General features: G+C 37.2%; 1 protein-coding gene across 3 annotated transcripts in view; it reads right to left on the bottom strand.

Annotated features, from left to right (window-relative positions):
- Positions 1–15,733: 15,733 nt before the first annotated feature.
- The window catches only part of LOC122653814 (exocyst complex component SEC8), an 81,315-nt gene continuing 69,444 nt past the window's right edge, over positions 15,734–27,604 (bottom strand). For all 3 annotated transcript variants that reach the window (XM_043847759.1, XM_043847760.1, XM_043847761.1), the window contains 9 exons: positions 20,332–20,529; positions 19,979–20,064; positions 19,075–19,270; positions 18,843–18,920; positions 17,353–17,454; positions 17,141–17,215; positions 16,449–16,544; positions 16,313–16,362; positions 15,734–16,230 (listed from right to left, as the gene is read on the bottom strand). In XM_043847759.1, coding sequence (XP_043703694.1) covers positions 16,143–16,230; positions 16,313–16,362; positions 16,449–16,544; positions 17,141–17,215; positions 17,353–17,454; positions 18,843–18,920; positions 19,075–19,270; positions 19,979–20,064; positions 20,332–20,529 — 969 coding nt within the window. In that variant the 3' untranslated portion in view covers positions 15,734–16,142. The remainder of the gene's footprint in view (positions 16,231–16,312; positions 16,363–16,448; positions 16,545–17,140; positions 17,216–17,352; positions 17,455–18,842; positions 18,921–19,074; positions 19,271–19,978; positions 20,065–20,331; positions 20,530–27,604) is intronic.

Below are 27,604 nucleotides of genomic sequence, written 5' to 3'. Positions count from 1 at the left end.
CTGCAAAAAACCTGGACCAATCCTTATCGGATTGGTTTTAGATTGGGGTATGATGGGACCAACTGAAAATTGGACCGCATCGAACCGACCTATCTCCAAATCTAAATGGAACCGAATAAAACCGATAAAAAAAATATTGAGTATAAGGTTTATGAATAGGTGAATTGATTATCCATTGATTTCAATATTAGTGAGAAAAACTATGGTTTTAAGGGGAATTGTTACAAATCAACCAGTATGAGATTATAAATAGGGGAATTAATTTGTAACAATGCTTCCTTTGATTTCCTTATTCACTATATTAGTTGGATAGTAAATGAATGATTTAATATTGGGGTTCATTTTGTGATTTTAATTTTTATTATCTTCTCATTGAGTAACTATTTATTGATTTCAATATTAATTATCTTCCTCTTACAATTAATGATAAATAATTATATGAAACTCTATTTATCCATTGATTTCAATATTAGTTATCTTCCTCTTACAATTTATTCTTCTTTGTTCGGATTACAGCATGAACACATAAAAATAAATTCCCTATTCATGGTTCAAACCTCAAAAACAAATTGATATAAACCAGTACTAACCCAATATTAAAAAATAGGAATAAACTAAAACTGCACTGAACCGAAACCGCCTTAAAACCAAAATTTCTTAACGGTTTGATTTTTATCTCACTCATTTTGAGACCAAAATCGATTCAGCCTGACCAAATCGATCATTTGACACCCATAAGTACATAGAATGGTTGATTATCCAGAAAAAAAAAAAAAGGTAGATTGGATTGATAAGTGTTTAATTATTAATCTTAAATTTTGTCACCCTGATGATGATGATGACAACAGAACACAAATAAATATCGATATCTCTTAAAAAAAAATCTTTTGTCCAAAAAAACATAGCTACTGACACAATTTTGTACTTTCATTAGGTATTAGGATTTTCAGGATTCTCCTTAAATTACAGACATTTTTCATGGTTTGTGAGGGAGGAGGGGGAAGAATGCTCGGAGGATGCATTGGTGAGAAATGAGGAGTGCAGGATCTCCTATTTTAGGAGATACATAGAGTCGCCGAGAGAGCCTCAGAGATGCCGACAGCTTTCTTCTTGGAGATTCCAAGGAGTTGCAACATGGTAAAATCCCATTGGCTCAAAAAAGGGGCCTAATTCCAATAAACCAGCAGATACGAGATAGTAGTTTGAGACACACATGATGCGAATACTTGTCCGAGACTCTGAAGTCTGAAAGCCAGTTAGGTTTATATGATTCCTCCTCAAAGATCACGCGCGCACGTGCAGAAATTAATTCTGATCGTACGCGCACGAGAAGAACGAGGCAGATAAGATTCACACGGAATTGTACGAGCAGTTGCTGCCAGCCCCACCACCCCTTCCTCCTAACCTCCTCCTTACGGTGCTACAACTGTTATTGTCTATTTGGTCTCGAAAACAGTTAACACCAACTGATACGTTGTCCCCATGTGGTCCACCCTTAAATTAAGATTCCTGAGTTGGCACATTAATGGTGGCACTTTAGATCTTTTCTTCTCTGTAGCATTTGTTTTATTTTTTTTCAGAAAATGTTCTCACTGGGGGCGCAGGCGAGTCAGACACGGTGGGGGTGAAATCACCGCTCTACCCATGAATAAGCGTAGGAGCCACGCTCACGAACAAGAATCCTAATTTTTCCCTGAAATTTATTTATACATGAATGAAAGAGGCTAGGGCAATTCGACTCCTCAACTTCCGCGTGTCCCTACTGCCATGTGCGCCTCACATACAAGCAAGGTAGAATGTACCGCCTTACCCCTATCTGAATGCCTTGTCCAAACAAGGGTAAGATGGTACTTTCTACCACGCTTGTGTGTGGGGGCGCATGATAGTACTGGGTAAGCGAAAATAGAGAAGTCGGATCCAAGGTGAAGGTGCCTATAACTAACACAGATGGCAAGGAGTCATACTCCTACCTTAAAAGCCCTATTTAATTTGAGGTAGCCTTGTGGGGATTGAGGACCATTGTAAAAGTGAATCTATGAATAGCTCATTAATTTATGGCTTATTTCTGGTATTCATAATCTCTAACAATTAATAGAGGGCTGATCATTGATGTGGCTATTCAACTGTTCAAAAAATAATGTAAAATCACATAATGTAACCAAAACTCGATCATACCACGTCGTATTTAACCTTTTTCCTAATCTTATCTTGGCCAAAATTCACTAGTTGACTATGATGCAAGGACTTTGACCATAACTTATCTGATGAAGATGAATCCTCTTGCGGCAAGATCCGTCCTAGTATTCTCCTAGGCTGATCAGTTGACCTGCACAGAAGAAAAGAGGTAAGCAATAGAGTGTCGATCTGAATCAGCGGAGACTTTTCTATGTATAAATTAGATATCTTGCAACTAATAATTCTCTAAACTGAGAATGAAATGAAAATCTTCTTATACCTGGGCTAGGCTTTGATATTTATAGGGTTAAGATGAAAAGCTGAAATAGAGCTAAATTGGTAGATCATTGTAGAGAATCTCTTGGAGATCTTACTAGTGTTTGACACCCGGTAGCTAGGTCAACATGGAGGTAGATCCTTCGTTATTCGAGAAGGTTCATTTTTCAGTTCGGATTTGCCTAGTTGGTTGAATACTCGTCGGGTTAAGTTACCTCTGTGGTTTAGTTACTTGTTGGGCAAATAATGTTCCTTTCTGAGGTGGTAACTAAATGGTTTGAACGTAGAAGTTACATATGAGGTGGCAGTGGGGTTGGCCTAGCATTTGATAGGTGGTATGGCGAGCTGAATGGCCAATCTGAGGGGTCGCCTGATTCCAAATTTACGAGTCAACTCGGTTACTTGAAATCTTGATTTATATCATCCCAAATATTACCACATATCATCATGGCACTGGTTGATAGTAATTTGATTCATCAAATCCAAAGTGAGGTGAGCAACTTATTTATAAAAATTACCACAATATTCGCACCAACCTAGAAAAAGCACAGCGTTTATGGATACTCTAAGTGCATATTTTAACAATAGGCCTTATTTTAGTTTTGCTATTTTCAATTTAATAATAGTGGAAGGATATCCGTGTCTCTCGGCCTATTCCGTGAGTTGCTCAAAACGTAGTTAGAGGTAAAGGAAAAAAGAAGTATGTATACTTTTTAAAGTCCCAATGCTTCTGTTCTTGTTAATATATATTGCTCTAATAATCTGCGTTCACTGCAACAAAAGTAATTTATGCAACGGTTAAAAAAATTCTTGTTGTCTAATTTTATTTATAACAACGGTAAATATACCATCATCGCTCAATATAAGATTTCTTGTAGAGATGTAAATGGATATTCGTAAATTCGTATTCGATTCGCGTATGTATTCGTTTAAGAGAATCCGAATCCGTCCAAAACTAATTGGATACGAATATGATAATCCCCCTATCTGACCGATTATTATCCGATTTGTTTAGCAGTCCGATGGTAATAAAATATCTGAAATATAACTCTGTGTTTGTCTATCCTTTTAGTTACCTTATTGGATTTTGTTATCTTATTTTTATAAATTTATAAGTTAAGATAATGTGATTCTTTTTCTAGATTTGCTATTGATTTATATATATTGTTTTATGCAATGTGATACATGGAATTACATATCTATTAAAAAATCAAAAGTTAAAAACGTAAGAGAATAAAATACTAAGAAGAGTAGAAGAAAGGAAAATCACTGAACTCTCAAGTCTCAACCCTAACCCTCATCATAAAAACGGTAAATATGTCAACGGATAGTCGAAAAATCGTATTCGATCCATATTCATATCTATTTAGGAGAACCTGTATTCAAAAAATCACTATCCGGAAATTATCCGAATCCGTCCGAAAACTGACAGGATATTATCCGAATCCATCCGAATATAATCGGATACGAATATGGTAATGCTACTATCCAACCAAATTCGATCCGTTTACATCCCTAATTTCTTGTAGTGGTTGTTGTATATTCTATTTTTTTCGTTTAGATATTGAAACGCTTTATGTTTTAGGGAGATGTCAATGTATAATGTTGTATATTTGGTTTCTTGTTCAAGTATTGCATGTTTAGATGGCAATCTCATATAATAATTTTGAGACTGGATCAGGTTATTGCACGAGTATCATTCTCATACGCCTTTAGGCACACAGATGGAATCCACTTGCTCTCTTGGATTCCATCTATGCATCTAACGATGTACGGGAATGTTTCTCGTACGAGAACCTGATCTGGCCTCAATAATTCCATTCATTATAATGAAATGACACACATAGTTTAATCAAAATAATTAATTCTAACCAATCACAAAAGACAGTAGATCGTGGGTTGTACTTATCTTAAGTTTTTACAACTATTCACAAATTTCATGGAAACTTCAGGATGGATGGTTCCCTGGACTTGGTTTCTACGTTCTTATCAACACTCCCACCAGTATGTAGTTTCAAGTAAAGGGAAAATGTTCTTTGTAATAGGGGAGCCCAGAGTCCCTACACATGGGGGTGGGTGAAATGATGGCCCCACCCCCTGAATGGCTGAAATTCCTGTCTTGTACCGCCCCATGTATTTAGGCACAACCTACACCCCAATGAGCTGCGGTGCACCGAACATTCACCCATAAATAATTAAATAAATAAATAAAAATGAAGAAGAATGTGGGGAGCTTGGTTCGTAACCTCGGATCGGATCGGCCGTTATCGATCGAATCGGATCGGTATCAGTAGAGGTCGATCCCAAGATTAGACCGATACGATAAGGTTTGACTGGATCGTTCCCTGGATCGGCCGATCCGATCCGATCCAACTGAATATTTTTTCAAAGTTTTTAAGTCTTACTTTTATTTTTATATTATCTTGACCGATACCAACCGTTATTGATTGATCCGATTCGGATAATATCGGCCGATCCGATCCCGAGATCAAAACATCCACTATTTTGGCTGATACATGATCCGATCCATAAAAAAGCGATTTTAGGGGTTTTTTGACCTATTCTGACCGATTTGTATTGATCCGATCTTGATCCAAAAAGACTTTGGCAATGACTGATACCCAGTCCGATACCTGGATTTTGTACCTTGGTGGGGAGGCCTAGATAGCATAGTCTTTGATAAAAAATCTTATTGCCCACCGTCACGGGTAATTTAACTTTTACCCATCAGTTCAAAGTAAAAACCATGTTTTATCCGTAATACTAAGAACTCTTTATCTTATTTAATTCACTTCATTGCATGCTTGCGGTTGAAAGAAAACAGGAAGTGAGATTTGCCTCCTTGAGGTCCCAACATCTCAGCCATCCTACTGTCCAATGTTATTGCTGGTGTAATCTCCTAATTACCTTGCAAGTTCAGCCACTCAAAAGGAAGTTCGATCCGGCTCCTCTCCAGGGAGTTTGGTGCCCAGGGCACGCCCAGGGGGCATCCTAGGGTGGGGCTGTGTTGCATACACCTCGGTGTATGCCTAAGGATGTATGCGGCACGGCCACAATGACTACCTTAGCTCTATCCAGATGGGATCCACCCCCTTATTAGAGGCTCTGGAACCGGGCTGGACAAGGAATAGGAAGAGATAATTTATGCATTCATGTATTGACAATGACACCAAATACAATCTCGTCTTTTGGGCGGTGAAATAACTACTTTTGGGCATGGCATGAGAAGTGAGAGGAATGGAAACATTTAATAGGTCAAGCAATAAAAAATAGATTGAATGTCGTCATTAATTCTAACCTGTGATTAAGATTATGGGTTAACTAGTTAGAAGATTGTGGTCAAGTGCATAGCGCACTTGGTAGCTAGTAGTGCGTAAAAGCCCATTGCTATCAGAAGGTTTTGAGTTCAAGTCCCTCCTGGTTCACATCTTAAATCCCCACTACCTATAAAAAAACAAAACACCCTACTTAGAAGATTAAGGAATATGGGTTGCTAATGTCTCATCGGTAGTAACTATTAAATAATCAACAATTAAAATAAAAGAAAAAAAGAACTCTGTTTACGATAAAGGTAGGGGAAATGATCGCTCTATCCCTCACGAAAGGTGGAAATATTGTTCCTATTAAAGCTTCTCTACGCTGGTGCAAGGGTTCGAAGGATACCCATGATCTTCATGCAATGGAGCCGACAATCTGGATGATTTTATGAAGTCAACATCCTTTGTTGATTAATTCAATTATAGAGTTGAAGAAGGCATGAAGAAGATATCTGTAATTAAAATAGTGTATCCCTATATTAATATTATAATAAGTCCACCATAGCACCTAAGATCATTTTTCACATCCATGGTTGGAATGTACATATGAATCCATAACGAAAAAGTATCAGAGTAATGGGAAGAGTTTTCCTGGCATTTTCAAATATAAAAATATAATAAAACCAAGGAACATGGCAAACCTCACCTTGTTTAAACCCAAAAAAAAAGAAAAAAAAAGAGGGGGTTCGGGAAGAGGAGAGGAAATGGGGAAAGAATCCAAATGATAAAATCCCATGAGAGAAGCTGGCCCAATTTTAAAAATCGGAATGAAACATTCTTGCTTTAATAATTATATCTATATTATTCTATTTCCTTCTTAAATGGAGTTAGTTAGGTTATTGCTTGGAAGCTTATCTTGTTGGTTGGAAGCCAAGAAAGAACAAGAACCCTACAAAGTGCTTAAAATAAAAAAAGAAAAAGAAAACACGAGGTCGGTGGTTCCAGTCATCCTCACATTCCTTCCAAAAATGAATATTTGATGATGGAGACTTTGTGCTTGGCTTCAACAATCAAAGGTTCGCACCGAAAAAAAAACAAAAAAAAACAATCAAAGGTTAACTCCAGTTGGTGAAGCGATGGATAAGATTATCAATAGTTCATAAAAATAAATTATGTTGGTCAATGTCAATCCATTGACTGGATTCAAGCCAGCCTTGGGCCAAAGCCCAAAGGAGGATTGACATATGTAGAATTGCCTTGGTCTGTGTATTTTTTACCTGGTTCTAATTGATGACTAAACCAGCACTGTGTTAATATTAATTCCAGCTAAGAGGCCAAGTCTTACTCCTAGTGGTTATGTATTTATTAAGGGAGAGGTTCCCTACACTGTGTGAGTGCAGTTTCAGACGAATAAGGGAATCCTTTTTGGAATTTGACAAAAGGGAGAAGGGCATTTTATGACATATCACACCCTCGCATAAACAGTGATATGTAATGAGATGTGCAATTTCATTTTTGAACTGGGAGTATTGTACATTTTTTTCTTCCATTTATGATATATATATAGTTAGGGAACAATATCTCTACTTGGTGGTGTTTCCTACACCTTCTCACAGGGCACCGTGAGATGATGTCTCTGACCCTGGGTAGATACCCAAGCATGTTCACCCATTGGCCACCGTTGCGCGTTAGTGATCTACGACCAACCTTTTCTTGCTGCTGATCGTCAGACGCTTGTGTAGAGACTATGCGATCAAATAGAGATCTCTTGCCCAGTTAGTTAATTAAAATTTTGTCCAGACATTTAGTTTAGTCTAGCACGAGATCTCATTTTCTTGCTAAATTATGGCAAACATTCCTTGCTATAGGGTATACTGGACCATAGTTAGCAAAAACGGGAATGACAAAAAAAACGGAGTTTTATGGTACGGGTTTTAAATGGTAAAAAATTGTAAACGGACGGTCAAATAAAACGGTAAAAAAAATAGAGAATGGTAAAAAATAGAAAACAAATGGTATGGGTTTTAAACGGTTATATTTCAAGAAAATGAAACTAAAAAAAGGGCATTATTCTCATATAAATTGAGGAATTTTTTATTTGAAATACATGTTTTTAATTTTGGTATCCGTGCATTGACCTTGAGTTGAAGGTGATATCATGAAAACTTGTATCCCTTTGAGTCATCTTTATATTGGTGAAAAGTTTCAAGCCAATCAGAGTTCGGGAGAGAGAAGTATTGTCACTTAAGTCCACGGTCTTAAAAAACGCCAAAAAAACGTGAGTGTTTCTAAATATGTTTTAAACGTGTTTAAAACGGGATTGCTTGCTGTTTGCCCTTTTTTCCTATATATTTGGGAAACATACGACAAAACGTATTTAAAACGATAAAAAACGGGAACACGTTTAACAGAGTTTTAAACGCATTTTTACTAATAGTGTACTGGAACATTACACTATTCCAATTTTAGTCCAAAAAGTTAACAAAAATTACCTTAGATTTGATTTCAATGTGACCAAAGACTAAGAATGTCACTAATATAAAATGAAATTCTTAATTCTCAAAAAATAAAAAAAGTGAGGCATTCCCTGATATCTTGGCGGATTTTTTGCAACAATTCTGGAAACAAAGCTTTTTTTCTAGAGAACACCAGAAGAGGATTTGATTGTATTTTTTGTTTGGTAGAACTATTTAGTATTTCCAACACATTGTTTTTCATTCTTTTCTTAAGGTTGAAGCTTGACTAGTGAAATCATTCTGGTGTACCTTCTCACATGAGCCCACTCAAGTGTCCCACTTGCAAGAAATTGTTATTTGGTGTTTGGCTAAATGACACCAACCATGATCTCCCTAATAAATAATAATAATATAATTATTTAATATCTATATTCGTTTATAATAATAAGGATTAATCAATAGTCCGAGAGGAGACAATCTGCTCATCATGTACCAACGAGTTGTACATGAGGGATATTTTATAATCCTATTTTACTCAGTTGTTGTGGCTAATTCAATATTAGATGTTAGGGTTTAAGAACGCTAACCTGTTGCTTTCTAGACGTGGCTCCAACGCTTAGATGACTAACTACCTTGGAAAAGATTGTTTTGTCGGTATGATAGGAGGAAATCCCAGAATTCAGCTCATCTTTGGGGAGCCTAGCACGCCTAGGGCACATTCTTAGGCATACGTTGAGATGTCTACGCACAACTCAATCGTTAGATGCTCCCTAGGCGTGCCCTGGGTTCTGGGCTCCTTGGAGACGATCCTGATCCATCCAAAATCTCATGGGACAAGACGGTCATTTCAATGGCGGTTAAGCAGTTAGATGTGTCTAGATGTGAGATCGCACGATCAATTAGCGTTCCTTTTCTTAGATGTTATTATGCTTATAGGCTAGTCCATTAAGGGACTCCCCTCGTGATGAACGTCAAGGTAATTGGGTGGAGAGTTTATTATAGATGGAGTGGAGATCTTATCCACTTTGAATACTTCGAAGAAAGTATGCTTTGTCCATTATTAATGGTCAAAGAAACCCTCTCTCATGTTAATTTATTTTTCTGGGTTGAATCTCTCTCATATTAATGGTGACCTGTGGAATGGGTAATGTTCTTAATTGTTTTTTTGGACGGTGGGGGTGATGTGAAAATGGGGAATGTTGACCTAAAGGCACCTTTTGGCCAATGCTAAAAGTGAGCTACAATTGAAACATCCTTTTATCCACTTTTTAGGTTTCTTAGTTAGGCTTTGAAAATGGATTAAACTCATAAAATATATGCAAGATCTTATCCACTTTTTCATTGAGGGGCAATCCACTTTAAACTCAAAAAATGGATTAAAATTTTAGAATTTAAAGCATTTTCCAAAATTTTGGCCAAAATAAGATTCACATCAATATTTTTTGGGGCACGTTAACTTGTTGTGCAGCGTAGAGTGTACTTGTGCCAGACATAGCCGTTCGAGAAATGATCGATACATCCTTGGTCCTTTCATTATTTTCGAAGGTGCTTCGATTATTTCGCACGCGGATGTGTTTGCATGACCGATTAACATTCTTTATCCCATATTTTTTATTATCATAAATCAAAATAGTTTAAAATGTTTCAATTTTTTTGTTCCAAATTTTAGAATTGTTAACAAATATTGAATACATTTTGTTTGTATTTTTTAGTTGATAACTTGATATAACTTTTTGTCAATTAATTATATGTTTAAAAAAAGATAGGGTTGCCTGATCAAGCAGGGTATTCTATAAGCATTGCAAGTAAAGCATTTATTGGCATTATTATTATAAGCAATGGGCTCGTTCACTTGGCGTGATAGTGCTTCAAAGTGTCCTTTTCCATGAACGTATTTGTTTATGGTTCACTCAATATTATATGGTGTACCAAACAAAAGGAAAAAATAAAACCCATCTTTTTCATATTTAAGAGGAGGAAACACAAAGGGTTAGATTGGCAACCTCCATGATTTTGGCTTTATTTATACATGCGTTGATGCATCATCATAAGCGTCACCCATTATGTAAATCTCTCGATTATTTAATATGGAAATATTTAGATACAAGCTCTTACTTATATGTTTGGGATTTTCTTATTGACATCCCTTTAAGGTGTCAAATTATTTTTAATTTTTTTTTTTTGTTTTTCTTCTCTTTATAATGTAATTATAATAAATTTTTCTTCAAGTTAATCCTGTCATTTTATATATAAATTCAAAAAATATGTAAAACAATGACATAATAATAAATTATTTTTAAATAATTTTTATAAATCCATTTTCATCCAACTTAAAGAACTTAAACTTTTTTAGAAACAAGACAAGGGACAATAAAAAAAAATTGTCAAATTGAAGTGTCATTTAAACAATCCCTATGTCATTCATGTCAAAAACTAAACATTAAAACTATAAGATAAAAGTTAGTATGTGAGTAATATAAAAACTCATAAGATTTTGACAAAACCCCAATATTGTTGACTTTACCAATAAACAGTACTTTAACAGAAAAATGTTTCTTTCAACTTTTGCCTCTTTCCATCACGTCCGCTACTTTTCATCCATGTAAATGGGTGATTCGGCGAGTAGAAGCCCAATATTATCGACTTCACCAATAAATAATACTTTAACGGAAAAATATTTCTTTAGGTTTTTGTCCTTGTCCATAATATCCAATGCTTTTCAGCATGTGAATGGGTGATTCGGCAAGCAGGTTGTTGGATAGAATTGTAACTCCCTTACAGACGTAGAAATGTGGTGGTTTATCTCAACCATATAGTGTATCAAATAATTTTTTTTCTTTTACTCTTTACTATTTCTATTAAATTCATGTTTTGTTCATTTCTTGGACTTTTCAAACTCATTTTAAATCTTTATACAACAAGATCAAGTATTCCCATCATTTAGATCTAAATTCAGATCGACATGTGAAGAGTACTGAGAAAACACCATTGGAAATATTTATCTGCTAACTTGCCTGGTTTCCTCCCCCGGTCTCTTTCTCTCTCCCTATACTGATGTTACAGCAGGCTAGCAGTCAGTTACCACACTGTCATCATCCTTTTCTTGTTCATTGGCATTAGGTGTGTGATGGTTACTGACTTAATGGTTAGAATCAAATGAAAAAATATAATAGATGACAGACTGATGAGATCTAGGGCAACTGCTATCCACATTCACCCAAATAGGAATCCGAACTCCAAAGAACCAGAGAATATTGGTCTACTATTCAATGAGATGATGCAAGAACATGCCTTGTTTTATCAAGCTTGAAAGAATGAAGTTATGTCAACTATCAAAGCTTCAAAAATCAAAGCATGATAACTAGAATGCTTTGTAATGTGGTAAAGTTCAGTTATCTACTCAATACTCACCTTTAACAAGGAAAAACAGTAGGGAATTAAAAAATCTCAAAGTGTACAATTTGCTGGTCTTTCAAGTTATTGATCATAGAAAGAGTGTCAACCAGATGAAACAAATATAAAAGGGTGTACATGAACTAAAATCTAAACAAACCCGAATGTGCTTTTTAGAAACGATTAAATAAATGAACTGTGGGATCTGGGGAGGGTCATAATGTACGCAGTCTTACCTCTGCTTTTGCAGAGAGACTGTTTCTAGACGCGAAACTGTGACCACTAAGTCACAATGGAGCAATCTTACCGTTGCACCAAGGCCCACCCTCTTTACTTCATCCTTCCTATGATGAATTTGTCACCAATCAAATACAATAAAAGATTAGTCTAGTTTGGTCAGACATCTATTACCTAAAATTCTCCAAAAATCAATGAGAAGGCAATGACATACAAATAATACAGCAGAGAAGGCAAATGAAAATGGAGATTAAAAGCCAATTCCACTCCTTTCAATACCCCTAAGAAGGAATGTCAATTGCCTTACCCAGCAAGAAAATGTAGTACAACCACCAGAAGTTCCTGATGACTCGGCTACATTCTCCAGTCTCATTGTTAAAATTTACTTCCTACCAGCTTCCTTCTATCTGCTGAGCTAAAAAACAGGTCCATGTTCCACCACTGAAGAGAGACCAAGAGAGATGGGGACTTGGCAGAGTGGATTCCATCTGGATGGTTTGCAGGCGTACGAGAATGTTCTCGTATGTGAACCTGAGTCCTCCCCGAGAGACGGGAGGAGCAAAGAGAGTTGTTTGAAAACGTTTCTCATGAATAATGCAAAAGACCTATCGATTTGGTGGGATTTTAAAAAGAGATGGGATGAAAACACATCACCGAAAATCTTGACTTGCTGATATAGTCTGAGAAATTTACTTGTTAAATCACACACCTCACTTTTTAATGTTTTTGGGAAAATCTCCTTACTTTCCCAACACCCCGTTCCCTTTTTTTGTTTGGGATAATCTTAAATAGAGGGAAAGGTCGACTTCGGATTCCAAAAATTTTGTTTAAAATCCGAATAGTAACTGCTGATGTAAGCAGTGATGTAGGGCGGCTGCCACTGTTCATCACTGTTCATGGGTCCATGGTGACGTAAGCCATGACGTAGGGCGGCGTTACTGTTCATGATGATGTCATGAAGAGGTCAGTCGTCACTGAGGCTGATGTCGGAGGCGTGAGCTGGAGAAAGGTTCTCTGCAGCGGCTTGTTCAACGGCTTCATGTGCAACCATTTCTTCAAGTGATTCTTCGACTTCAGCAAGGAGAGTAGCCGGAACGTCTAACAGAGAGAGTGTTTGTAGGTTCTGGACAAGGAGATAGGTCTCGGCAACAAGTTCCATAGGGATTTCGTAATCCATGAGGAATTGGGTGACGAAGATTCGTCGACCGTCGGAGACGAGATAACGGTATCTGGAGCATCCGTTTTCAAAGATGAGAGTCAGTGCTTCTTTGTGTAGAGCAATGAGAGACTGTTTGTACAACTGGTCGGCGTGGATGAAGCGGTTGGCGATGGCTGCAGCTTCGTCTTCATCGGTGACTAGTTCTGGTTCCTGCACTGTGTAGCAAGCAGCAGGTTGGAGGTGCCAAATCTGATATGGCTGGAAGAAGCGTTCTCTGTGTCGCCATCCCAAAGTACTGGTAATGGTGAATTCGAGTCCACCTGAGAATCTCCAATTGGCAGTAGCATGGACGACCATTGTTCTGATCATCATTGGTCGAGGACAGAGGTGTTGTCACTAGAGAAAACTAGTTGACTAACGAGTTCCCATTCAACAGCAGCAATACTCCACGGTTTGTGTCCGGGGTAAAAGATTAGACGGTGCTGTTGGTGATGTGTTCTCATAATATTTTTTGGGTATTCCAGCATAAAGCTTTGGTAGCATTGGTATTGTTCTTCATTACAATGACGTTGTATCATTGGAAATATTTCTTTTGGAAGGACTTCTTGAGCCTTCAAATATAAACAAATTCTTTTAATTTTTTCGAAAAGAGCATCTTTTAAATGATCTTCGATGCATTCAGAAATCTGAAGAAAGCTTTGTACTTTTTCAGGGGAAGTAACATCGTCCCAATTAAGTTGTTTAACTGAGTCGAGCACAACAAGTTGAAGTGTGAGCTGTTTTTGGTAAAAAGCTCCAAGGGTTTTTGAGAAAGTGGTAAGAGTGGTCCGAAACGGTTTTTTCTGTCCGGCCAACTGTGTCTTCCACAAAGTGTTAATTTGATGATACCATTTGGTAGGTACACCATCATGATGAAAGAAATCAGTAATGTTTGTCACTGACTGACCAAAAGAAGATGGAGCAATTGCCGCTGGTAGTTGTTGTACTACCTGGGAGTAGCTGGCAGGGGTCATGTTCCATAAATAATAGGGATCCTGACTGTCCTGATTTTGACTATTTTCGGGGTAGAAATAGGGACTAAAAGGTTGGTAGGGAGAAGGGGTAAATTCCGCTGTTGTGGCAGGAATTCGAGTATAGCAAGGAGCAGGCCTTTGGGTAGGAGCTGCTGCTGTTGCTTAGGGTTCTCGAATGAGAATACCGCCACGAAGGGTAGGGAGTAAGGCTGGTGTGGCCTTTTTTCTCTTGCGATGTGGTGTTGAAGGGGCTTTACCTTTACTTTTGTTCGGAGGACGACGTGGATTCATCTCTGCTAAGATAATCAGCAAGAAAATTGTCAGTGCCTTTAATATGGACAATTTCATAAGAATATTGATTAATGGTATTGTACCAATTAATCCTACGAGAATTAGTTTCTTTTTGTTTAGTTTTGAGAAAATCTCGAACTGCTTGGTTATCAGTACGAATTAAGAATTTCTTAGGGAGAAGGTAAATCCGAAACCGTTGGATTGCATTAACGATAGCGAGGATTTCCTTTTCATATATAAGATAATTAATTTGAACAGGGGTAAATTTGTCAAAATTATATCCACAAATTTGCTCGTCAGAAGGGTTTTTAAGAGGACGTGCTTTTAACCACCAAAACCCTTGCAAATAAACTTGCCACCCTAAAAGAATAGAGAGAAAGAAAAACACAACCTATATCTTCTACAAGTATTCTCTCTGGCAAACTCTTTTGCAACTTAGCAGGTCCCAGCTAGTGATCACCTAACATGAGATCTAATAAAGAGTCTTTGATGATCCTCATCTGCATGAAACGAATGTGGAGAATATCTAAATTCTAACAATCATGCTATTGTATGCTTGTGCCAGCTTGATCATCTTGATTGGTAAGTTAAAATGGCTGATCCTGCTGCAATTGACTGTGTCTACTTAGATTATATAGAGTCGAATCTCTTCAGATAACTGAAGAGTTAATTGTTGATGATTCCTATTACTCTTCAATTTTCTGTTGAGATCTATCTTGTAGAGGTTCTCAAATTGGATCAATGATCGATTTATTGGTTTTATCGTAATCCTAATTGGTTACTTTTAATCAATAGTTCAAACCGCACTCAAAGGTAGGAGATTTCCCATTTTTATAGAAACTTCTATGCCAAAAAGAATGGAATCTCCAATTTTGCCCCTCTGGAATGTAAAAATATCTCTTCTTACCATCCCAATAATGTATGAGATAGTGTACCCAAAGGATAAAAATGGAACGAGTTAATATCATCCCTTTGATAGAAGAATCAATGCAATTCTATAGTCAATGTTCCAATATGTAACAATTATACTACAAACTTTTTTTTTTTTGGGTGCGGTGATGGGGAATTCCTAGACTAGATGAGGAACGAACTCGAAACCTCTTGGGGGCTAAGCTAAATTGCACTAGCAGCTGTGTTCCATTCTACAAAAAATTTCTATGGGAAACATTCAATTATGAGTAGAGAACCAAACCCAACCCTGATAATCCAAGCTCAAAAGTCTATTACAATATTTCTCAATCACATACAAGACCAAGGATTTAGTAATTCCGATAGGCCTGTATCGGTCTGGATTTGCCCCTATTTTTTTCTAAAATTCAATTTTTTTTTACATTTTTACCCTTGGTCCTATACGGGATCAGTCAGAAATCGGTATCGGCAAAGGCTGATTCCGATACAGATCAATCCGTACTGATTCTGCAATCCATGTATAGGACTGATTTTTTTAACTTTTACATCTTAAAGCTTTGCATTTATATTGGAATTGGGAGCTTCCTGACGTTGCATAATGTTACAAGTTACATACTGACCAAGGAACTCACCTCCAGGTTTCATATATAGACATTGCAGCAACACAATTCAGGTATCTGAATATGTTAAACAACACAGGAAGTAAATGAAAATTATGACACAAAAGGAAGGGCTCTCAAAAGCTGGAAAAATAAAACATGATCACCCTCACAATAAGAGAGAGAAACAGAAAGAATTTACGGACGGGATGGTGGCGCTACAAGAACAGCAGCTTGCGAACACGTGCCTACTGCTTCTGGTCCTATAATCCTGTAGAGGAATGGTAATATCTCTCAATGTTCATACCATCTCCCTGACAGAGATTACCGGCATCATTTAAATCCTGTACATAAAAAATTGATCCACCTTCAAAGGACTAATGGGGCAAAATCTCTGATATGCGTTCCTCAGCATCTGCAGGAATCTCTCTGCCTGGGACTGTGACCTTTAGAAGACTAGAATACCTGTCAACCAACACCTATTTTGTTAAACAGAACTTCTGAATTCATGCCAAGTACCAAAACAGACCAGTTTATGTTGACATACTCTGCAGTTGTAAACAGGTATTCATGCTCAGTAATGAAGGCGAGCAAAGCCTGCAAACATATGAAAACCATGAGCTTCAAAAAGTGACCAACAGGAAGAAATACTGGAAGAAAAATGTACAAATGAGATGGCTTGCCTCAAACGGCATGTTTAAGAGCTCATAGTAAGTCCTGACACGATCCAATCTGTGTCTGACAGACTCACTGTCAATGGAAGGGACAGCTGCAAGGGCCTGCAATGTCAAAAGTGGTTAGAACTTCTAATGCCGTTCTGCTTAATAAAATAACACCAATAGAACACATAAAAAATGTTGTAAATGAAGCTCAAAAAAGAAAAAAACAAATGAAACTCAAATGAGGAACCAAGTCAACTCTAGTATTCTGTATATAAATATGTCTAAAGTAATGAAGCAATTAAGCACTCTTTCTTTTTCTTTTGGTAAACATTAAGTAACTTTTTCTACCTTTATCATTTTTATTTAATAAGATCTACAACTAATATATTTTTTTTTTGGGGGAATAAATGAATTCATTACCAAGGAAAAGAGAAACAAGGACCCCCTTAGGGGGAAAACAACAGCCAACGGCTAAAGAAAATCAGCTATCCAATAACTAATATTTATTTATTCAGCTATGACAACTACTTTTATAATTGTAGAAGTTGGTTCCTAGAGGAATCACTCCATCAAAGACCTGGCTCAAAAGCACATGTTTATTGAATTCCTAAAATATAAAAATTTTACGAAGAAAAAAGATGTTTGGGTACTAATCAGGCAGGAGACAAACATTAGAAAATACGGCAAATTGAGGCCATACAAGCAAGACCAACCTGTTCCAATGCAATGGAATTCCGACATATCTGCTGAACTCCAAAAAGATTGATCGATTTCATATCTGCCAAAGCCTGGTAAGATAGTTTGCATTTCTCCCATTAGTAGCAAAAAAGGAAATAAAGGCTCACCTACAAGTAAAAAATATGAACAAAGAAATGCAGCGAGACAAGCTGTCATGTGTTAATTGAAAATGTTTAAACATGCAAACCTTAATTGATGCATTTGCTGCAACGCTACATATTCCACCAAAAATATAACTCCGCTTCACTTCTGCGACAAACGGTGCTATCTCCTCATCTCTACGGGTTATCTATGATAAAGAAAGAACATGTACATCTCAGAAATAATTTGAGGGAAAGAATCACTCTTGAAAGTTAAGAATTGACATACTTTTGCTAGATTGGAAAAATTAAATGGTTTTTTCACTAAATACAATTGGATAGAAATTATCCCCTAAGATCACATTATTTTTTTTTTCCAGGATATGTCACACATACAAAGACTTATGGTGCAGAATTTTGGGCAGTTAAGAAGCGTCATCTAGATAAACTAAGTGCAGTGGAGATGAGGATGTTGAGATGGATGTGTAGCAAAACTAGGAAGGATAAAGTAAGGAATGACCATATTAGAGCTGAGTTGGGAGTAGCTCCGATACATGATAAGCTTCGAGAAAGTCGTTTGAGGTGGCCTGGCCATGTTCAACGGAGGCCTTGGTATGCTCTGGTACGGAATAGTGATTTGATTCAGATTGAAGGAACTAAATGACCAGGGGAAGGCCTAAAATAACCCTAGTAGAAGTGGTGAGGAAAGATGTGCATAGCTTAGGCCTTGTATCTTGTATGACTTTGAATAAAACTGATTGGAGAGCAAGGATCCATGTAGCCGACCCCATTTATTTGGAATAAGGCTATGTTGTTGTTGTTGTCACACGTACAAAGACAAGAACAAAACTATATGAAGCACCAATCACATAATACATTGGTCCATCAGTTCATCTAAGCAGAACATGTACGGTTCAAAAAATTGAAGTATAAAAAAGATAAAAGAAGGTGTGCAGAGCAGTAAATATAAAAGCCACCTATGGTATCATAAAGTTTAATATTTGCCTGAAGTTCTGCACAAAATGGAGCCAATAGAGCAATACATTCTACACAATATAATATATACAAACAATAGAGCACACTTCACACAAATGAGGTAGATCCTAACATAAAGTCATAAACTAGAACTCTTAGGATAGATTGACAAACTATAATACTATAATAGTTAACTAAGATTGGTTGCAATTTTAGCATATCTAGATGAAGCAGTAGCTTTGTCCTGGTCCGTGATAAGATTGCTCTCTGTTTGGTCTATGGGAAACAAACAAACAGGATACGCTATCTACAAAACAGCTTGGAAAGAAAGATGTATCCAGGTGTGGAAATATATTGCTAATTTTCTGGATGAGAATAACTATCCCTATGAGATAACTCCATTGTTCCTGCAGAAAAACACACCGCTCGAGGCTTGTAGACATGGACAGGAGGTTGTGAATTCATCTCCACCGCATAAATACAGACGTTCAATTGCTTACGACTCCATAACTGAGATTCTAAGGATTGAGGCAACTCCTCAAATGTCCACAAGATTTAGACCATAGTAAATTCAGAATTAATAATGCAGTAACATTGTCCAAAACAGAATACTATAAATAACCTGAGCAGTAAGTGAAATAATAAAATCATCCGGCTCTTCTGCATCTTGATCCTCCAAGTATTCCCTGCTGGTCATTTCCTGTTTCAATTGACATGGTAACTTCAGTCATTCCAAGAAAAATCTTTGAAGTGACAAAGGAACTGCATAAAAAATAAAAAAGAAAAATAAAGGGAAATAACCATGCACAATAGAAAAAAAAAATTGTAAATAAACTAATTAAAATTTCACAAACCTGCAAGTGGAAAATTGTCTCCAATTGCATCTCAACACGTAGAACTTTAAGGCAATCAATTGCCAGTCTTCTATATTCATCAGCAAATGATGCAAGATCCCTAGTAGGCGTACTGCTACTGCGTTTATGGTGATGTGTTTTATCCATGTGGTTTGGCTCTGCTTGAGTTGAAGGTTTCAGGGATGCTTGTCCAAGCCTAAATTATTAGACAACAATGTGCACCAAATAAGCTATTGCAGCATAACAAAAATTACATGCCACTGAGAAATTTGGTAATGGGTTGATAATAACAAATTGCATGCATTTAAGATAAACACAGGATGAAGCCTTATGAATGATTTTGTTCAAAGCCATAAAATAAGGTAGGATTGAAATAGACTGTTTTTAATAGTATATCAATGTAATTCAAGGTGACACCGAATAAAGTTTTAAGAGTTAAAAATATTAGCATGTAAAAGAAAAGTATGTTCTTAAATGCCACCGATTTCAAGACTTTAAGCATGGCCATGCATGATCATGCTTTGCAACAAAATAAATTCATGCATGAGTAGATTTTCCTGGAAAAGAATTCTGAAGATTGCTAATATATTTTTTAAACGGGGAAAGGTCCTGGGCTCTCCCACCTCCACAACCTAGGTCAGCATCAGGCCCACATAATAGAGATTATGCAAATCAGTACCATTATATACAAGCAATCTACAAACTTAAATATGCAAAGACATACACAAAGCCACAAATACACTCATATACATTGATTGGCAACATGCTCAGACAGAGAGAGAAAGAGAGACGCACAATTTGAAGCAAACCAGCGGCTGAGTCACTAAGAGAAGACTAAGGAGAAAATTGAAAGAAGAAAGATGGCTCCAGCACAAAAACACATTTTACAAGATGAGAATGTTACCTTTCAATGGAGTCTGCTACATATTCCAATGAGTCGCTAAGGGATGCCAATAAGATGAGTTTGTTATTGTCACGAATGAGATTCTCCTACACAAGACAGGAGGTTTGGAATAAGTGACAGAATAGATATTCTTATGCTTAGGTATTAATAAACAATAGGAAAACTGATAAAATTTAAGATCAACAGAACTATGTAGTGGCAAGGGGGTTCAAAACCAATGAGACTTGAAACAGCTCAAGTCATCCACCCATCAAGTACGTAAAGGAATTGCTATTGCTACTGCAATATTTATGCACCACTGATGCTTGCACTAACAGTTAAGTACTTTAGCTTTTGAAATATCACATGTATACCTGCTTGATTGGACGCAAACTCAACAACAGATCACTCATTTCCATCTCAACTTCAACAGTTTCAGCGTCAGAAGCATTGTTTTCCAGGACTGGCTGATCAAATGAATTTGGTAAAAACGCACTGGCTGGATCAAGTCGCATCAAACTCTCAACATCATGCCTCCCGATGAGCATATAGCTCTGCTTCTCAAGAACTGCCTGGAATATTAAACCAATAGAAAATCAAACAATATTGAATTAAGAAATTCCACAGGAGACAAGTAATGACCTTTTTTTACAGATCTTCCACAATTAGACAACTTCTAAGGAAAAGTAGCAATTAAGGAAATCCAGACGCCAAATTTCGACCATTGCTAACAGTGACCCAACAGAAAATCACAAATTTAATCTACCATTAGTTTTAGCTTTTGTACACCAATCATAATGTTCAAACCTACATGATATTATCAAACAAATTTCAATATAATCAAGATACATGTGCTGAAATCAAGGTCTAATGTATCGGTATTGGGTATTGTATTGGTCGGGCGATTTTAAGAGATGTATCGTATCGTATCGGAGATATGTATCGAACGGTGCGAAAATACATGAAAATGGTCAAAATACACATGGAAATACACTTTTGGACACAAAAAACAATATAAACAAGCAATATATAACATATATCATGCATAAATACTAAAATAGAGAATAATGTATAACCAGACAAGTGCGTTAAATTGAAATTGTTATAAAAGATGATGTTTCTTACATGTTGAAATAGTCTATAGTCATGACTCATGAGAGTATTGGATGATGCAAAGGATGATGTTGTAGCACTCCTTGATTCATTTTTTAGTCCAAACTCCAAAAGTGTGAAAAACCAAGATTAATTGTAAGATTTTAGTCTCTTGGTTGAGAGTTTTCCTTCATTTTTCTGTTAGAATAGGAGTCGTATCGAGTTTGTGAGTGAATATAGCTTTTTTTATGGAATGTATCAATGGTATCGGTACATATCAGTATGTACTGAGCCGTGTCGGTTGATATGTATCGATACATATTGATACGTATTAAACCACCCACAGAACCCTTTACTAGACGTATCGATATGTATCGATCCGTATTACATATTGATACGTATCGATCGGTATCATATCAAATCGGCTTGTATCGGCCGTTACATTTCAATACAATCAGAGATAGTCCATTTTAAAAAAAAAAAAGACATATCGGTACCGACCGATACTGATACATATTGGCCGATACGATACATACCGATACTTTAAACCATGGTTGAAATTCACATTATGATGTAACTTGAGGACCATAGTTATCAAGGTGTTGTTGCCATGGCGTCCAGACTCCTTGATTGCCTTGGACGCCTTGGGTGTCATGGTGGTGTCGCCTTGTTTTTTTACCCTCTAAAACGCCATGGTCGCCTTCCCACCTTGATAACTATGTTGAGTACCAATTGCCTTGAGAACAACCTAGCATGTTCCCTTATTTTGGCAACATATAACAACTTAACTAACAAAGCAAATAATTCTTAGACTGAAACTGAGTTATATTTGTTCTTAAGAGTAAAATAGATTTTTTCTTCTATTTTGACCCGCTTCTGATGTAGAGGAATTGTTGGGTGGTTTCCTCGGCTAATTCATAAACCCTTCTTTCGTTCGATTGCCTCAGCTACTAATACAGATGTTGGCTACTCACAGACATTCTCATATCATACATAATCTATTGGAAAACATATAAATGTAGCATAAAATTGTACATGGAATTAAATCTCAACTGAATTATCTCAGTTGAAACTTGCAGTTTCGACCGAGATATCTCGGTTTCGCAAGAAACCGAGATGAGATGGTCATTGACTTTAAAAAGTGCCATGTTTCGACCCAACTCGACCAATTTCGACCAAATTTTGACCATATTTCGCTAGTTTCGATTTGAACACCTATATAAGTATCACTTATCCCATCGAAACTTGAGGAAACCTGGCTGGAAACCAGGACAGATAAAGATATCTCGGTTTGCAAGAAACCGAGAAGAGATGATCATCGACTTTAAAAAGTGCCATGTTTCGACCCAACTCGACCAGTTTCGACCTGAACACCTATATAAGTGTCACTTATCCCCATCGAAACTTGAGGAAACCTGGCTGGAAACCAAGACAGAAACTTATTTTTGCCTAACATCATTTAAGTAAATATTTTAATATTTGTTATTTCATTTACTTAAGATATTATTCATTTATAAGCAAATACCCCCCTATTTCAATCCAATAAAAATAGTTAAAAAATTCAAATTCTAAAAAGATAAAAAGTCAACCCCCCAGTTCAAGAATAAAAACTGGATTTTCCGCGGTAGGTGAAATTTTCAACTTTCTAATGCAGGGGATTTTCTCAAATCTAAAAATTTCATAAATCTTAACATGGTATAACATTGCTAAAAACCAAAAGTGCAGTAAAATATTCATTTGATTTGATGTCTAGAAACTATTTTTCATTCAATGCGATTTTCAACCGCATTCGCTCATATCAAATTAAGTTTGATCGGAACATAACTCCTTCAATATTAAATCAGATTTAAGCAAATCTTGGATTATTTTTTAATTAGATGTCTAAATTTTTTTTTCTTTCATTTAGAGCGATTTTAAACAGCATTTGCGCACACCAAATTAAGTTTGATTCGAACATAACTCCTTCAATATAAATAAAAATTTTAAGCAATCTTGGATTTTTTGGAAAGCAGTTAAGCAATGTTATACCATTTTAAGATTTATGAAATTTATAAATTTGAGAAAAACCCTTGCATTAGAAAGTTGAAAATTTCACCTACTACTGAAAATCCAGTTTTTGTTCTTGAACTGGGGGGGTTGACTTTTTATCCTTTTGGAATTTGATTTTTATAACTATTTTTATTGGATTAAATGGGGAGGGGGTATTTGCTTATTTATGAATAATATCTTAAGTATATGAATTAAATGATATTTGGCATGAATAAGTGCTTGTCCTGGTTTCCAACCGCTGTCCAAGAACAATATACACTATCAAACTTGGGTAACAAACCACAAGTACCATTTTGAGTGTTTTTTGTGAAATTAGTTCATGCATTGTGTTTACAATGTCAAAAATAGGCTGTATACAAAAAATCAGATCAAAACAGGCACTTTTGGGCCTCGAAACCACAAACTCGAGCTGGCCGGGAAAAATCACAAGTTTTGACCATATTTCGGTTTCTGGCTGGTCGAAACCCGAGTTTTAGAACCTTGGTTGGGAACTGAGAAGGATGGTACTGTTGATATATGTTTTGACGTGATCAAGGGCTTTGTTGATTGCTCTAATTTTGCAGTAACTACTATATAATTCAGATTTGATGAAATGGTATGAAAAGGCAAGGTTTAAAGTATCGGTATCAAGTATTGTATCGGTTGGGTGATTTTAAGAGACGTATCGTATCGTATCGTTTCGGAGATACGTATCGAACAATACAAATACGCATAGAAATGGTCAAGATACACTTGGAAATACACTTTTGGAACAAAAAACAATATAAATAAGCAATATATAATAAGTTTCATGCATAAAACCTAAAATGGTGAATAATGTATAACCAAACAAGTGCATTAAATTGAAATTGTTATAAAAGATGAAGTTTCTCACATGTTTTAATCGTCTATAGCCCTGAAGAGTATTGGATGATGCAAAGGATGATGTTGTAGCACTCCTTCATTCGTTTTTTAGTTTAAAAGTGTGAAAAACCAAGATTAAATGCAAGATTTTAGACTCTTGGTTGAGAGTTTTCCTTCACTTTTTCGTTAGATTAGGAATTGTATCGAGTCTATGAGTGAAAATGGCTTTTGTATGGAATGTATCGATGGTATCGGTATGTATCGGTATGTATCGGTGATGTATCGAGCCGTATCGGCCGATACGTATCGATATCGATACGTATTAAACCACCCACTGAACCCTTTACTGGACGTATCGATGGTATCGATCCGTATCGTATCGTATCGGCCCATATTGGTTGATACATTTTGATACACTTCGAGACAGTTCATTTAAAAAAGAAAGAGACATATTGGTATGTATCGTATCGGTATCGACCGATACCGATATGTATCAGTCCGTATCGTATCGTATCGGTCGATACTTTAAACCATGTGAATAGGAGAGTTTTAAAGAATAGAGTGAAAGGCAAAAGTGTGATGAAGTCTTATTAGAATCCACTTTCAGTGATTGACATATAATGTAGACCTAGCGAACTTATGGTGCATAGTAGCATCTTTGAAGATCGAGATCTCTTTATTTGTTTTAAAATAAGTAACTGAATATTTACTGAGAAAGAGACGAATAAATAACAACAACAAAAAATAGGGGCACGACCCAAACCAACACACAAAGGGGACTAAAGAACAGGACCCACATAATGAAACCCCTATTCAAACTCTCCCTAGACAAACCAAGCGAAGGATGTAGCGCAGTACAAGTTCTAGGAGAAAAAGAAATTCCCGCCAAGAGCAAAAATGCCTACCCTTCCTTACAAGATGAAGATAGCACCAAGGAATACCACCTGATTCTCGCAATCAACTGATCAACAATCAAGAATCGCCTTTAACAATGGAGTCGAGCCAACCTCTAGATATAGAAATCTCTAAATCTTGATGGCCACCTTACTCTCACTTTAATAGTCATTAATACCAAAATGTGGCCAGAGCCTACAAGCCAGATCTTGCCCCTCCTTATAACTAAACGTACGTGTGAAATTTCCAGCGAAATCTGTCGAAATATTTTTCTTTCCCTAAGGGTCAACATCTAGCAAAATAGATAATAAAATTTTGAGCAAAATCTATCAAATTGGAAGAATATTTGTTTCCCCAAGGGTCGATGCACCCTCCTAGGAATAACCCCAAACATGATTATAACGGCCCCACCTATACCTGCAGGCTCAGGGTTACCCAAGGAGCATTCACCAAAATTCAGTTTAATAATATTAGGAAAGGCCTTTGATTCTCTAAGATGGGATTTCCTTTGGTTTTTGTCAACTGGATCAACTCTTGCATCTCTTCCCCAAAGTTCTCAGTTTTGGTCAATGGTAGCCCGACTGGATATTTTGGAGCTTCTGTGGGGATTCGGCAAAGATGCCTTCTCTCCCCTTGTTTGTTTACTTTAGCGATGGAAGTCCTCTCCAGAGAAATTCAAATATGCACTGATCAGCAGCACATCTCTCCTATGCCCAAGTGTAAAGCTCTCAAGCTTACTCACTTGGCCTTTGCGGATGACCTGATGATATTCTCTAAGGCCTCGGTTGCCTCCCTTGAGTCCATTTTGGTCTGTTTATAGCATTTCCATGAGGTTTCCGGCCTTCGCATCAACCTCTCTAAGTCTCTTTTATTTTTTGCTGGGGTTTTAGAGATGGACAAAATTGCTTTCCTTGATAAATCTGGTTTCCATGAGGGCCAGTTACCAGTCAAATATTTGGGGCTCCCTTTGATTCCAACAAGGTTTTCTACTCACCACTGCACTCCTATGATGGATCTTATCCAGAAGAAGCTTCAACTTTGGAAAGGCAAGCTTCTCTCCTATGCTGGCAAATTGGTTCTTATCAAATCAGTTTTGGAGGCATCATACATCTACTGGTTTGGTATTTATGGTCTCCCTCAATCCATCATCAAGTCCTTGGAATCCCTCTTGGCTTTTTTCTCTGGAAGGACAATGATTCCTCTCAATTCCTTCATCCCTTAAGCTGGATTGCCGTGTGTCTCCCCAAGAAGGAAGGAGGTTTAGGCCTCGGAAGAATCAAAGTGAACTCAAAGGGCATCATTAAGCTTATATGGAAGATTGTCTCAAAAAAGAAAAGTATATGGGTCGATTGGATATATTCGAGGCCCCTGCGCCAGGACTCTATTTGGACTGCCTCAGCCTTGTCTGATGCCTCTTGGGTTTGGCGCAAAATTCTTGCTAGCTGCCACCTGGTGCTTCAGGTCATTCGCTCCCAAATTGGTGATGGTCTCTCTTCTTACCTTTGGTTGGATCACTGGCACCCAAGAGGAATTCTTCTCCACTCAATCACTCCGAGAACTATTTATGCTTCGGGTCTCCATAGGCTCTCCTTGGTGCCTGATATCCTTGATCAAGATGGCTGGGCTTCCCCCCTCCCCCCCCCACCTCTGCTACTTCTCTTAACCTTATTTGGAATGAGCTCCCTTCCATTCCAAGAAGGCCTGTGGCAAGAGGTGATTGTGTTACTTGATCGACAAACAACTCAAGCTCCTTCTCCTCCAAAGCAGCATAAAATTTCATTCGTTTGAAAGGCTCGTTGGCTCCCTGGCGCAAGCTTCTTTGGTTCAAGCATCACATTCCTCGTCACTGCTTCACGGCCTGGAGAGTCTTCACCAACTGTCTTCCAACTCAAGCCTTTCTTCGCAGCCATCAGATCTCAGTCTCCCCTGCTTGCTGCCTTTGCTGGAACAATGCTGAAGACTTGAACCATCTTTTCTTTGATTGCCCTACTGCAGCTGCCATTCGGAAGGGCATCTTGAGCAAATGCTGGCTTTCCATTCGAAGAATTCTCCCTTTCTCTAGAGAGTAGATCTGGATTGATATGACCTTTGCTGGCTCCTCTATTTGCGATTCGGCAGGAAAGATGGCTTTTTGTGCAACTATCAACCATATTTGGATAGAATGTAACATCAAGAAATGGACCTTCAATTCTCGACCTTACCAGAAGATTTGGGATTCCATTTCCTTTGAAATTAAAGCAAAGTTATCGCTAGCTCCTCCTTCCCATTGTTTAGACACCCCAAGGAACAGGCTCATTGTTGATTCCTGGGGGGCCTCAAATGTTTCTTTGGTTGCTCCAGCCTACCTTAGCGGCTTTGGTTGGCTGTCGTTTTCTCTTTCCCCTATGGGGTCCCTTGTAATTCTTTTTTTCTCTTCCCTTTTGGTGATGAATTTATTTATTCACCCAAAAAAAATATTAGGAAAGGGGGGAGGGAATCCATTTGTGCAGGATCTGCAAAGGAAGCACAGAAGAAGCAGCTGCAGCAGACCAATGTCCAATAAAATAATTAATAGATATACCCTGCAAAGCTTCCAAGGTAATGGCCCAATTAGCAACTACCAGTCCTCAACATGATCAACTCAATCACCTCAAGGAGATCTAATTCACACTCTAAGCACTCTGTTATTCTTTCTTAATTCTACAATAAACCAACCCGCCCCCCCAAAAAAAAAAAAAAAAAAAAAGTTCGAGATGCCTAATAAGACAACAAACTGCCACATAACTTGCC

This window comes from Telopea speciosissima, chromosome 3 (assembly GCF_018873765.1).
Source record: "Telopea speciosissima isolate NSW1024214 ecotype Mountain lineage chromosome 3, Tspe_v1, whole genome shotgun sequence".
NCBI lineage: Eukaryota > Viridiplantae > Streptophyta > Magnoliopsida > Proteales > Proteaceae > Telopea > Telopea speciosissima.
This window is presented reverse-complemented; position numbering and strand designations above follow the sequence as displayed.